The 15,126-nt window shown below is 34.8% G+C and overlaps 1 protein-coding gene across 14 annotated transcripts in view; it reads right to left on the bottom strand.

Moving 5' to 3' along the window:
• ARHGAP29 (Rho GTPase activating protein 29) overlaps window positions 1–15,126 on the bottom strand; it is a 79,187-nt gene that overhangs the window by 29,678 nt on the left and 34,383 nt on the right. For 10 of the 14 annotated variants that reach the window (XM_081486260.1, XM_081486265.1, XM_081486258.1 and 7 more), the window contains 9 exons: window positions 10,408–10,504; window positions 9,961–10,033; window positions 7,581–7,629; window positions 7,013–7,150; window positions 6,046–6,110; window positions 5,506–5,616; window positions 5,302–5,382; window positions 4,873–5,061; window positions 3,981–4,118 (listed from right to left, as the gene is read on the bottom strand). In XM_081486260.1, the coding sequence (XP_081342386.1) occupies window positions 3,981–4,118; window positions 4,873–5,061; window positions 5,302–5,382; window positions 5,506–5,616; window positions 6,046–6,110; window positions 7,013–7,150; window positions 7,581–7,629; window positions 9,961–10,033; window positions 10,408–10,504 (941 nt within the window). Of the gene's footprint in view, window positions 1–3,980; window positions 4,119–4,872; window positions 5,062–5,301; window positions 5,383–5,505; window positions 5,617–6,045; window positions 6,111–7,012; window positions 7,151–7,568; window positions 7,630–9,960; window positions 10,034–10,407; window positions 10,505–15,126 lie in introns of all 14 variants that reach the window. The other 4 variants (XM_081486269.1, XM_081486268.1, XM_081486272.1 and 1 more) reach the window with 1 other exon arrangement.

Below are 15,126 nucleotides of genomic sequence, written 5' to 3'. Positions count from 1 at the left end.
ATTTTGCTTTTTTGCATTTCTTTTCCATGGGGATTTTCTTGATCCCTGTCTCCTGTACAATGTCACGAACCTCTGTACTAAAGATACCTCATGATTGAAGGGAAGAGGAGAAGAGGGCGGCAGAAGATGAGATGGTTAGACAGCCTCACCGACTTAATGGACATGAATTTGAGCAAACTGCGGGAGACAGTGAAAGACAGGGAAGCCTGGCGTGCTGCAGCCCATGGGGTCACAGACAGTCAGACATGACTTAGCAACTGAACAACAATACACCACAACGAAAACTGAAGATCCCTCATGCTGCAACTAGGACCCTGTGCAGCCAAATAAATTAATTAAAAATAAGTATTTTAAGAAACCCTACAGCTATCATCATGTTTAATGGTGAGAGACTAAGTGCTTTCTTCCTAAGATTAAGACAAAGATGTCTTATCTCACCACTCCTATTCAACAATGACTTTTAATATCTAGCCAGTGTAATAAGAAAAAAAAAAAAAAAGGAACAGAGTTTGGAAAGAAAAAAAACTGTCCCTATTTGCAGAAAATGTGATTTTTTTTATATAAGAAAATCCTATGATTCTGCAAAAAAAAGCTCCTAAAAGTAATAAATGAGTTTAGCATGCTTGCAAAATACAAGATCAAGATACGAAAATAACTCGTATTTTTCAACACTAACAATGAACAACTGAATTTGAAATTAAATAAGTGTGTGTATATGCATATATATAATACACATGTACACAAATATCGTGTATGTATTTATTTATATCAGATTCACAATGAACCCCCCAAATAAATAAATACATACATACATAGGTTTAAATCTAACAAAACATGGGAAAGAAATGTTAAAAACTACAAAGTGCTGATTAAAAGTAATATACACCTAAATAAATGGAGACACATACTGTGTTCATGGATTGGAGAACTCTATATATAGTTAGGATGATACATATATAGTCAATTCTCCCTAAGCTTAATTTAATGCAATTCCAATTCAAATGTTAGCAAGATTTTTTTTTGTAGATATAGACACACTGATTCTAACATTTTTATAAAAGTTAAAGGATCTTAAATACTCAAAACAATTCTGAAAAGACTAAAATTGGAAGACTTACAGTACCTGATTTTAAGACTTTGCTAGACAACACCAGTAATCAATATAGTAGTGTTCTGACAAAAGGATAGATACATATATATTATATATCCACAGAACAAAATAGAGAATCTAGAAATAGAACTATAAAAATATGGTCAGTTGAGTTTTCACAAAGATGCAAAACCAATTCAATGGTGATGACACAATGTCTTTAACAAATGGTATTAGAACAAGTAAACAAGTATTAATCACCCTTTTTTATTTTCTGTATTTTATGATGATTTAATATCTTTAAAAATTTGCTGACTGGGGACTCCTGCTCCTCTGAATGCTAGCCAATTCTTAGCTGGGGAACACACATGTCTTTTACAAGCAACTCTAATCATCTCTAACTCACACACCAAACCAGTATTTTCCCCTGCCCTAAATCATCTCAGGCCAGGTACCAATTCCTAGTCCCTGTTTCAGGCCATCCTTATTCCCCAAAGCCCACTGGAATAACTCATACTAGCCAATCCTATATTGCTTATCCTGTCCTACCTAGATTTTCCCTCAGAAACCCCAATAAAGGCTTCATACTCGCCTCTCCCCTCCCTCATGCTTCTGCTTCACCAATCCTGGTACCTTTACAGCCATAAGTGGCACAGTGTGATCCCTTCTCTCAGGAAATCTAGGTAATTCATTTTTCAATGACACTGACCTCTCCATGCCAACATTCAGTCACCACTATAAAATAAAGTTCCATGAGTATAATTTTCACGTAACATCCATATGCAAAAAATGAACTTCAATTTATACTTCACTTTATAAAAAATTAACTTAAAATGGATCATTTCTCAATATCAAACTATAAAATTTTTTATAGAAAACCAAAGAAGTCTTTGAGATCTTGGGTTAGATGAAGCACTCTTAGGTATCATCCAAGAGCGTGACTCATAAAGGAGAAATTGTTAAGGAGATTCCATCAAAATTAAAACTTTTGTTCTCTGACACTGCTAAAAGAATAAAGAGAAGCTTCAGACTGGAAGACAATATATGCAAGCTCAACAATAAGAAAACAACTCAATCCAAAAGAACAGGCAAAACAGAGATCGCAAACTTACCCTTTAAAAGATACTCTATATCATAAGTCATTCTAAAAACACAAAACCACTACCACTACATACCTAAGAACAGCTAAAATATAAAAACCAACAACTGACAAGTGTTGTCAAGGATGCAGAAAAACTGGAACTCTCACACACTGCTAATTACAATGAAAAATGTTATGGTTACTCTAAAAAAGAGTTTGCCAATTGCTTACAAAATTAAACATCTACCATACCACCCAGTAATCTCACTCCTAGGTGTTTATCCCATAAATGTAAAACTTATATTCACACAAAAACTGTAAATGAATATTCATAGTAACTCTATTCTTAATTACCCCAAACTGCAATTGTCCAATTGGTGAACGGATAAACACTGTGGTATATTCACACAGTGGAATACTGCTGCTGCTGTTGCTAAGTCGCTTCAGTCGTGTCCGACTCTGTGCGACCCCATAGACGGCAGCCCACCAGGCTCCGCTGTCCCTGGGATTCTCCAGGCAAGAATACTGGAGTGGGTTGCCATTTCCTTCTCCAATGCATGAAAGTGAAAAGTGAAAGTGAAGTCGCTCAGTCGTGTCCGACTCTTAGCGACCCCATGGACTGCAGCCTACTAGGCTCCTCCATCCATGGGATTTTCCAGGCAAGAGTACTGGAGTGGGGTGCCATTGCCTTACTCAGCAATAAAAAGAAATGAATTACTGATACACGCATAACATTGATGAATTTCAAAAGCATTATGCTGAGTAAAAGAAGCCAGTCTTCAAAAGATACGTATTATAATTCAATTTATGTGACACTGTGGAAAAGATCAAACTACAGAGATGGAGTACAGATCAATACTTGCCAGGGATAAGAGATAGGTGGAGAGTGTGACTACAAACGGGTACCATGAGGAAATTTTATTGGAGTGATAGAATTATTTCGAATCCTGACTGTGATGGTAGTGATTACAGAAATTTAACTATGCTTTAAAACTTGTGAAATGTACACCAAAAACCAGTACATTCATCCCTCAGTATCTGAGAGAATTGTTTCCAGGACCACTCATGGATACCAAAAATCCATGGATGCGTAAGTCCCTTATATAAAATGGCATCGCATTTGCATGTAAATTAGGCATAACCTTCTATAGACTTTAAATCATCTCTAGATTATTTATAATACCTAATGCTATGTAAACAGCTATTAAATACAATTAAATGCTATGTAAATAGTTAGCAACACAAATTCAAGTTCTGCTTTTTTGGAAGTTTCTGGAAATCTTTTTCCCCTGAATACTCTCAATCCACAGTTGGTTGAATCCACTAATGTAGAACCCATGAATATGGAAAGTTGACTGTATTTTGCACATAAATTTTTAATAAAAACCATTTTAAAGAGATACATGAATACCTTGTCTTCAAATTAACCATTGGGTTCAATTTCAATATTTAGTTTACTCAAATTCTGGAGAACAGATCTCATTGTGCTGATAGAAGTTTCAGAGATTAAATCCATTTTGCTAGTCAAGTCAAGAAAGAGTGGCTTAGAGGCAATTTCAAACACTCACTCTTCAATTTTAATCAAACAAATCATCAATCCATGGAGAAGAGAATAGATCAAAATCTCAAATCACATACTAGAATTAAAAACTGAGAGTCAACTTTTAAACTCTAAACTTTCCTATAATCTCAGGAATTAAATCCTGTAAGACTTGCAACTCATCAAGTATTCTAGAGGTTATACAGTCTGTATATCTACAGATGTACAGACTTTTTTTTTCTCTTTAAAATACTGAAGAAATTACTTACAGCTTTAAGGGTAAGATCACACTGGAAAACAAGTTTACGGAGTTGTGTTAAAATTTCTCTTTTGGTATTTTCTAGATCATTTCGTCTTTCTTCAACATTTGTCACGCACACTTTGTAGTGCTCATTTGCTTCTTCTACCTTTAGGAGTTATCAGAGAAAAAAGTGATGCTGGTTCACTGAATCTATATTTTAAAATAAATGGTTATTCTAGTAAAGCTCAATTTAAATGATTGAAATGGCTTATGCATGAAAGTTCTGAAACATTCTATGTTTTAGATAGAATATTCCTAAAGATAAATATTCTGTTTTGGTCAGCAATTCAAGGACACCTGACTTCTATGAATAGTTAAGTATAATTTACAATCAGTACATTGTCTATAAAATAAATGTCCATTAATAGACTTTTCTATTTATACTTACCATTTCCTAAAATCTTCTTACAGAATTTATCAATTATATTTCATAAACATTAATAATACAAAGCTTCTGCCTAGTCTTGCTAGCAGATACTAGAACAAGGACACATATACATCCACTTGCCTAAATGGTGAACCTCCTGAACAATCAAGCAGAAAATATTTAACGGTTGCCCTCTCTAAGATACTTCCTTCACAAATAAACCCCAAAATTCAAAATATAAGCAAAAATCTCTTAGCACAGTGGTTCTCAGCGTGTGGATCCCCAGCAGCAGCAGTCCTGGGCACTTGTTTGAGATTCAAGTTGTCTGGGGCCAACTCCAGACCTACTAAACCAGAAACTCTTGAGGACACGGCCCAGTAGTTTGTTCTGACAAGCATTCCAGGTGGTCCTGATGCAGGTTAAAATTTGAGAACTGAAGCCTTAGCAGATTATTGCTAATTCAATAGTAACAAATAACAAAAAAGGTGATTACTTTTTGAAGAGCCTCCTCTTCCAGCCTTCGCTTCTTTTCTAGCTGCCTATTGAGATTTTTTACTAATCCACTACTTGAGCTCAGATGTTCTTCTTCTGCACGAAACATGGAAGATTTTGCTTTTTCATATTCATCTTGACGTTGCATACACAACAATTTTGCCTTTTTAAGAGCAGTCTCTGTTTCAAGCTACACAGAATAAAAAGAGTATTAGATACAAAATAAGAAAAATCCTAATGTATAAATCTCTTTAGCATATTCAGCAAGACAGTTACAACTGCATTTTAGATAAACTATAGAATAAGATATGCATCTTCAGGGTATATATGCTGATAGATTGCTCATGATTTTTATTTTTATTTTTTTTATTTATTTTTTGCTCATAATTTTTAAATGTTCACAAATAGATGAAACTATTATAATACTAACCATTTTATTTTGCTCCTGCTTCCAAAGTTCTTTTATTTCTTTCCTTTGTTTTTCCATTTCATTTTTCCTCCCAAGTAGAGGCTGCCAAGGGCATTTTAAAACAACAGCAACAAAAAAAAAACAGAAAAGAAAGAAAAAGCTGTTTTCTAAAGGTACACTGCGTTTAAAAAAATAAAAAGTATAGTGTATAATATACATTTTTACCTGCACAAATTTGTTGGCTTGGAGAGCTGCAATTGTTTGTTGTAAAAGGTGACTACTCTCTATATCATTAAGAAGGGCATTGGTAAACAAAGACTGCAGTGGCATAAACTCCTAGAATTTAAAATTGAAAAGAAAATTTTCCAATAGAAATGTACTAGAGTTCTAGAGCTTCCCCCATTATCTTTCTTCAAAAAGAGAAATTTTTAAGTTTAAATTTTTTTCAGAAAAATGACTATTCATAAGTATGACCATATGAAAAAATACTGAAGAAAATTAATTATAAGTAATTCTTAAACTAGTCAGCAAAATTAGTAGCTAACAGGATAATTAATATTCACATATATATAAAACTAAATTTCCTAGCTTCTTCATAATGAATATCTTTGTAAGTTTAAAAAGATTTTATCTTGTCAATAAAAAGCTTATTTAGCATTCAAGTTCTTTCCTATATTAACAAGAAAATTTTCTGATTTTACATGGTATTATTAGGAGCTGAGTAATCACTTGGCATAGAACCCTAGTAGTTCACTGACCACTTACCTGTAGTCCAATGTTAGTTCTAGTTGCCTCTGCCAACTTAACAATATTTCTAGTGGACTCCAATTCTGAAAAGGTCAAAGAAGGCATCAGAAGGTAAGTTCAACTTACTTTTTCTCCTCCATACTCTCCATCTGTAATCCCCCAATTAAAAAGTGATCACAAATACTAGTCTGCATCATGGTATGAAGCTATGATTCTTAATTGAAAGTGCTCATTAAAATTAACTGGGAAACTTTCCAAATACACTTGCATAGATCTCACCTCTCTGGGGGACTGGGACCTAGGCCTGTTTATTATCTGTTTCTAAGGCTATTTAGGTGAATCTGATGGGCATCCAGTATTAAAGGCAAATAATGTAATAGAAAGAACATAGGTTTTGGGTAAATTCTGTATTTTGCCAGTTACTAATATGATCTCAGGCAAATCTGCTGACTTAGGCAAATTCCTGTCTCATTCACCTCCTCTGTTAAACAGGAATAAGAATTTTGTCTTGCCTACTTCCCAGAGTTTTGGTAAGGATTAAATCAGATAATGGATGTAAAAGCACTTTGTTAACTGTAAAACACTGGGAAAATATTAGCTATTAAGGTGTTCCTTATATATGTTTCCATTGCCTTCTGATATGATAGCTAGATTTTATCTGATAGTTGTTTTTTTATCTCCTTTAACTATATTATGTGATCGCATTTCTTTTCGCTCATTAGAGTATGACTTCTTTAAAGGCAAAGACATTACACTGTCATGGTGTCCCCAGGTCTAATGGTTGGTCCACAGTTCAATGTTCAGTAAGTATATTTAAGGAGAGCTTTCCCTATTTCAAGAAGAGAAAATGGACAATGATCTTATTCACTACAATGAAAGCACTACTAATTTGGAATCATATTATTTATAGTCTGTAGAAAATGAATCACAAAGAATTCAGTTCTTATGTTCCAAAGTTAATCAGATGCCCCAAAGGGCAACTCACCCAAATTCAGCTTCTTTTCAACCCATGAGACTATGTTCTTGGTATATTTTGACCATGTTTTAGCATATGACAAAGCCAGTTCTATAGAATTAGTGTTTTTTAGCAGCATGCTGTCTAATTCTATAGGAGAAAAACTTCCTGAAAATAAAAAAAAGTGAGGTAAGTATATTATTAAATATGAGCTCATAATATGAAACCTTTAAAGAAGCATTAAAATCCTAAGATGTTCTTCAATGAAAACTGGTTGAAAAAAATGTGACAAATTCAGAAACAAAGGGTCATGGCTTTAGTTGAAAATAATTTCAAATTACATTTTTAAATCTTAATGCATATTTCTATTATTCATCAAGTTACAAACCCTATATAATTGCTGATCAGTCTCTATCATCACACTATCTGCTCTAGTAGGTTTTTTCCCTTAAGTTTTATATGTAAAACTTTACATATTATTCATCTTTTGTCTAAAATACTTTCGGTTACTAAGCAAGGAGATTAAGTAACCCAAAACATTTATCAAAAGTAATTGCAAAATGTCTGACTAAAGTTTTTTAAGTACCTCAAGCATTACCTTTTTCATTGGATGAGTCCACTGATTCCACAGAAACACTTTCAAAAGACTTTAAAAAAGGAAGAAAGTAAATTTAAGATTACAGCAGAAGATAACAGATCTTTGCTTCAAAATTTTTTCACTCTAACTTGTTACTCTGAGATAATTCCTACTAAAGAATTTCAAGCATTTAGAACTCAAAGAGCCTGAGAAGCCTGTTTAAATGCCAGAACATTTAATAAGAACTATATAGCTTTTTACAACAGCAGTTCTCAAGGTCCAAGAATGAATAACCTCTTTGTTTACTAACAGCATTAATGAATCCATTCAAAATTTTAAATTCTGAAGATCTCAAAAATATTAGTCAGCAAGTTATAGAAGCAATCTAAATAGACTGCTATCTAAACAGAAGACAAAGATACTCTCTTTCAGCCATCCTTTACCATTTTATTATATGATAAGCATGTCATGCAAAGTCCTTTGGACAGCTTAGTGTGGAACTTTCTATGATGATGGAAATGTTCCATAGCTGCACTGTCCAATAAGGTAGCTAGTAGCTACCTTTGAAAAGTGGCATTTTTAAAGTGGCTAATGTAAATGAGAATTAAAATTTTAATTTAAAGTGGCTAATGTAAATGAGAATTAAAATTTTAATTTAATGTACTGCATGTGACATGCAGCTACTTTAATAGACAATGCAGGAAAAGGTTATCTACCAAAATTGTGAGAGCTTATTATTCAATGCAAAAGGAATCATGTAAAACCTACATCTGAAGTCAAGCTCTACCACTTAGTAGCTATATGACACTGGGCTACATATATATACTGACTTAAGTTTGCTTGCCCCTTCATAAAATGAGGATAAGAACACCACTTCATAAGACTATTTTAAACATTAAGATGATGTAGGTTTGGGACTTTCTTGGTGGCTCAGTGGTAAATAATCCACCTGCCAATGCAGAAGACATGGGTTCGATTCCTAATCCAGGAGGATCCCACACACCATGTGGAGCAAGTAAGCCAGTGTGCCACAACTACTGTAGCCTGCACGCCCTAGAGCCTGTGCTCCGAAGTAAGAGAAGCCACTGCAATGAGACGCTCACGCACAGCAACATGGGCCACAACAGGAGCACATGAGTAGGACATATGATTCACACCTAAAATTTAAATTGTTTAGACCCTTGTTACACTGATAGAATGTTTTATTACACTTTCTAAATTAGCAGCAAGCTTGAAACATATAACTGAGGAAAAATCATAAATAACAGCATAATATTTAAAGATCTTGAAATTCATCATAATTTTGATATGGTTTTTACACTGTCTTCCTTCAGTCACCAAATGGATGACTCCAGAATGTCACATTTTTTTTCTAAATACTATAGCACATATAACAAATGGCCTTTAAGTTGTCATTCACATTTTGTATTATTTAAGAAAGACCTGTAGTTCTTATGTTCTTTTGACATAATAACAAGTACTTGGCACATTTCCAAATATGTGTTGAAATCCTTTTGGATCTGAATTCCAATCCTTTTTGGAAATCCTTCACAGAAAATGATCAACATATGCCCCTAATGCTGCCAAGTCGCTTCAGTCGTGTCCGACTCTGTGCGACCCCATAGACGGCAGCCCACCAGGCTCCCCCATTCCTGGGATTCTCCAGGCAAGAACACTGGAGTGGGTTGCCATTTCCTTCTCCACATTCCTTCTCCTGCATTGCCCCTAATGCAGTCTGTTTAAATAACTTGCATTTGGTGAAAAATACTACTCAAATGAAAATATTACTACGATTACAATAAATTTTCAAAGCAATATTCTACATACATTCCTAATGTTCTATTATTTCATAGGCATATTTCTTCAACTAGGAATCAGAACTCTTAATTCTCTGACATACTTATAAGGATGCTCTTAGGGAGAATTAAGACCTACAGTTTTGTTAATAAGGTGTTTCATGGTAATAAACAAACTGTAGGGTATGTGAAAAGATTAACACCCTCTTCACTTCTTGTATCATTTTTCTAAGTTTCCACCAGTCTTTAAGACCTGTGACACTGCCAGGAAGGAAAAACAGCTAAGAACTACTGACTAAAATTTTGGATCATACGACACATAGATTCATTACATAAGACACTATAAAATTATCAGATATGTTCTTTTATTTATTTATTTTTTTTTTCAGATATGTTCTTTTAAAATGATAGTTCCACTTCAAAAGTACAACTAAATTTTTGGCCCCAAAATTGGCCAAAAATTATCATACTTCAAATGAACCAAGCTGTTTTTCTTGCTACACTAAAAAGCTATCAAAGACTAATGCTGAGATTAAGATTAGGATATTATTAAAATAGGAAGTTAAAAATATTAAAGTCTTTGCTTTCATACAAACTTGGCCTACCTTACTTTCCTGAGATACAGGCAGTCGCAATAATGAATCATTGCCTACATCTCCCATAAGGAAGTTTGTCAAGCTATCCAGGGGAAGTTAAAAAAAAAAAAGAAATAGAAATTAAAAAAACAGGGACAAAACACAAGTCATTACACTGCTCTGTCACAAGCTTTACATTCAACATGTCATCTAGATTAAAAGAGCCTCAGATATAAACTCCTAAGAATCTATTCACATAAACTAAGTAGTCACTCACAAATGGATGCTGCTTCTGAACAGCTATAAACACCTCCAAATACAGCAATAAAGCAACACAGGATATAGCTTTTCCAAAGCTGTGATAATATTTTATGTTGGTTAATACTTTACTTTGCTTTACATACTGAATTATCGTGACACATACTTTCACTGAGACACTTAGGCCCTAAATTCTTGAAATGACAGTGCTCTACTTACATATTTCCAAAGGTAAGGGCCAAGGTTTCAATAGAAGAAAACACTTCTCTGAAGAGATCATTTTTGTTTTCTTCATTTACTTCTGTGAAGTTCACAGCTGTAGGGAAAAGGGGTTACAATAAATGAGGGGGAAAATAAATTAGATTTATACAAAGTCATTTAATCCCATAAAAATCCACCATTACTTTCTAGAAGCATTAGAAGATTCAGAAACTAAAAAACCTAATACACAAAATAAATATGATGTTCAAGTTCTTCATTAAAGAAATCATACAAAACAATCACCTTGCATAAAAGTAGCTGGCATTCCAAACTGACTCCTCCACACACTGCATTATTTGGCACATCCAAAAAGTGACTCAATGTGAAATCAATCGATCTTGAGTCACAGAGACCACGTTACATCAGCCCTCTCTCAGTAAGAGAGCTCTGTGCTATTTTCTCTTGCTTACTGCTTCATGGCATTTTTAAGGAACAGTTAAATGCACTGTGGCCCACTTAAGTCAATATGAAGTACATTTTCCACTACAAATTACCAATATCTAAAGTCATATATACATCTGACATAGCATAAAACACAAAGCATATCATATTAACAACACCCAATACTTTAAAAGTTTTAAATTCCTTATTTCTTCCTTTTTAAAGCCTTATTTCTTGTAAGGTCCTTAGGCTCTGAGGTCCATTTAAATTGATATATAGCTGTCTTTTGTTTATCATAGAGATATTCTAACATTTTTCATTTTGTTAAAGAAAATTATGAAACACAACTGGAAAAAGTTTCTTATTATAACTTTGTCTTTACACACCTTTGTTAAAAGCTCAGATACAATTTACAGAGACAAAACTTGAAGGTTGAATAGGTAAACTGTTTGAGGCATCACATTCTACTCAGACCGAGTTTAAGGAGCAAGTGGCTCCTTGTATTCCATCCTCCCTAGGATCCCTGCCAATAACTGGAAGAAGAGATACCAAGTGGAGAGGAAGCTATGCTTTGTTTTAAAACAGAGTTGTTCTTAAGCTTGGTTGTACATCAGACTTAGTTTAGAAGCTTTAAAAACAAAATCTGAAGCCCACCACCCAAGATTCAGATTTTAAAAGCCTTGTGAAGCACAGATATTTGTTCAAAATTTCTCCCAGGTGAATCTAATATGCAACAAGAATTGAAAATGCTTTCTAGAAAGCCAGGACTCCTAAGAAGGGATGAATTAAAACCTCAAACCTGGAAGCCTCAGGGGATTACAACCAAGATTTTATAGATATGAGGGGGTGAGGTTCACACCTTTCATCAGATTCCTCTAAATATTCCTGATACAAAGATGAAGAAAAAACTTCAGAACCACCACAAATAATTTTTAAAATATCTCAAAGTTTAGGCTGCAGCTTATACAACCTAAACAGCTGAAAAAATCCATACAAAATATATGAAAAAACAGTTTTCAAGACGCTAGCTATCAAGCAACAAAGAACAAGAATCCTAACATACAAGAAACAAACATGGTAAGCTCTACAACTGCCCTAAGCTTACTGTCTCATAACACACACAGATTTCTGAGCAAAGGAAACTAACAGATAAAGAAGGCCATTCTATAATGATGGAGTCAGTTCATGAAGAGGACATAATTTCATATATTTATGTACCTAATTAACAATTTCAAAATGTATGAAACAAAAACTAATAGAACTGAAATAAGAAACAGACAAATTCACAACTATAGTCAGAAATTTCAAAAACCCTCTCTCAATGATTGACAGAACCCGTAGACAGAAAATCAGTGGAGGATATGCAAGCCTTCAACCATACTATCAGCCACATGGATGAGATGGACATTTAAGGAACCTCTATCCAACCACAGCAAAACACACATTCTTTTCAAGCATACATTGTAAATTTACAAAGATGGACCATATTATGGGCCATAAAACCAGCCTCAGTGGGTTTAAAAGGATTCAAGTCAGGCAAAATATGTTCTGTGACTAGATGGAATTAAACAATAAAAATCCCTGTAAAAATCCTCAAATATTAGGAAACTAACACACTTCTAAATAACCCCATGGATCAAAGAAGAAAAAGGGAAATTAGAAAGTATTTTGAACACAATGAAAATACACTGTATCAATATTGGTGAAGGTGGGGGCAAAGAGGTACACAAGGGAGGGATTACGAAGAGGCATGCATTACCTGGACTGTGATGGTTTCACAAGAGTATGAATATCAAAATTGATCAGACTGTACCCTTAATTTAAATATGTGCAGTTTATTGTAAGTCAATTATACCTCAATAATGCCGTCTTAAAAACTGCACTGCAAAGTAGACTTCATATGTAATTTAAAATGGAATACCAGAAAAAATGTAAAGCCTACTTCTATTTCCTAATTTTAACATGTTAGACTTTAAAGAAAAGAAAAAAATACTTCCTAACACTTGGCAGAATTCTGTAATTATTCTTCCTTTCCTATAAATATATTTTTCAAAGCACTAAACAGGACTGGGAGACTTCAAAAAATAATTGTAAGTAGTGAAAAGACAATTATTTGAACCATTTTCAGTCCTTATCTTCATCCCTACTCAAATGAGGTTACGGCCATCTATTGAAAATTCCTCTTATTGCCTTTGCCTCCACTTCAAAACAGCTCTATATCTCTAATATCCTTTCACTTCTTTTGCTCCTGCCCAGGGTTTCAAAGATTAATCTTCGGCTCCTTTCCAATAATCAATCTTCCCATTCTCTCCTGCATCCTCCAAAACCCTGCACCACCACTGCTCGTGCTTGTGCTCAGTCATGTCCGACTCTCTGCAACCCCATGGACTGCAGTCCACCAGGCTCCTCTGTCCTCCTCCCTCAGGGTTCCCCTAGTTCCCACTAGGTGACATTTTTTATGATACTAACAACATACCCAAATCTTTTCTATGGGAAAAAATTAAATTGATCATATTTCTTCTTAAAGCTATCATCCTAATTCAGCATTTCTTTACTGCCAAACCTCTATAAATAGATAATGACTGAATTTACTAGGATTTGACTTTTCATCCAGTTTAATGGTTAGCAGGGGTTGGAAAACTTTTTCTGTAAGGGGCTGCTGCTGCTGCTGCTGCTAAGTCGCTTCAGTCGTGTCTGACTTTGTGTGACCCAACAGACGGTAGCCCACCAGGCTCCCCCGTCCCTGGGATTCTCCAGGCAAGAACACTGGAGTGGGTTGCCATTTCTTTCTCCAGTGCACGAAAGGGAAAAGTGAAAGGGAAGTCGCTCAGTCGTGTCCGACTCTTCGAGACCCCATGGACTGCAGCCTACCAAGCTCCTCCGTCCATGGGATTTTTCCAGGCAAGAGTACTGGAGTGGGGTGCCATCACCTATATTTTAGACTTTTCAGGCCATACAATCTGTTGCAACTATATTCAACTCTGTATAAAGGAGTCAAACATAAATAAGAGTAGTTGTTTCTAATAAAACTTTATTTACAAAAACAGGCAGCAGGTCAGATTTGGCCCACTGGTAGTACTAATAGTTTGTGCACCCCTGGTTAAAAGGATGGGTTCCAAAGCCAGTATGCCTAGGTTAAATCCTAAATCTGTCTATCTCTTACGAGGTTGAGTAGCTTAACTGCTCTGTTCCTCAGTTTCCTCATTTATAAAATGGGGATAATAATACGTATTTTGAGAACCACTATGAAGACTGAATGAACACAGAAGAGAGCTTTTTACATAGAAAATACTCAATAAATGTCTCACTCAGTGCCACTCAACAACACTGTCAGTAATCTGCAACTATATTAGTCAAACTTGAAAGTCTTTTTTTCCTTTTAAGTTTTCATCCTATTTGACCATTCTGCAACTCTCAACAACCCTACCACTTAATACATATGTAACTTTGGACAAATCTCTCCATGTCCCAGCTTTCTTATCTGCAAAACAGGAGCTGATATAATAATTTCCTATAGAGATTAACAGGTAATCCATGTAAACAGCTTAACAGTAAGTACATCCTCAATATAGCATGTCAGCTATTATTACTAGAAGTATTAACCGCTTTCATCTGTCTTGAAGCATTTCGCTTAGAAGCAATACATTATAGTTAACTAGAGGAAGCAAAGCTTCAGAGGTTCAAACCTGAGTTTAAATCTGACCCATATCACTTCCTGTTTTACTCTGGATACATCACCTAACTTCAATTTCTCCATATCTAAAATGGTGTGTTACAATTTCTCATATGTAAAATGAAAGGAACTAAGAAAACAAATGTAAAGCACCTAGGGTGTGGAACTTGGTATTTAGTAAATCTGAGCACCCTCATGTTCTTCATCTATCTGTAGACAATTTGTGCTTCATGCAGTTGTTTCCACTCAGTCCACAGTTCTCATCTTGGCCTTCTTCTCTATACATTATCCCCACAGAATCTCACCCACTTTCAGTATCTTTAAGGAAATAATCCTCAAACTTCCTGTCTAGGTTTCCTCTCTGAGCTCCATTGGTCTGTTTGATATGTTCCTCCCCCTCCTTTCCAGTCTTCACCCACCAGCACTGCAATCTCAGCATGTACGAAACCAAACCCTCATCTTCTCATATGCTCTGCCCCTCAAGTCTACTCTTTCCCATACATTTCCTAGCTCATTAGTTTTGCTTCCAAAATGCCTCTAAAGTTTTTTCCTTCCATCCCATTCCCATTGACACTGACTTAGTTCAAAGATGACATTTTACTTCTAGTCTGGACTATTTAACA

The sequence above is a fragment of the Giraffa tippelskirchi genome, chromosome 5 (genome assembly GCF_054371585.1).
Source record: "Giraffa tippelskirchi isolate mGirTip1 chromosome 5, T2T-mGirTip1v1.2.pri, whole genome shotgun sequence".
Classification (NCBI taxonomy): Eukaryota; Metazoa; Chordata; class Mammalia; order Artiodactyla; family Giraffidae; genus Giraffa; species Giraffa tippelskirchi.
This window is presented reverse-complemented; position numbering and strand designations above follow the sequence as displayed.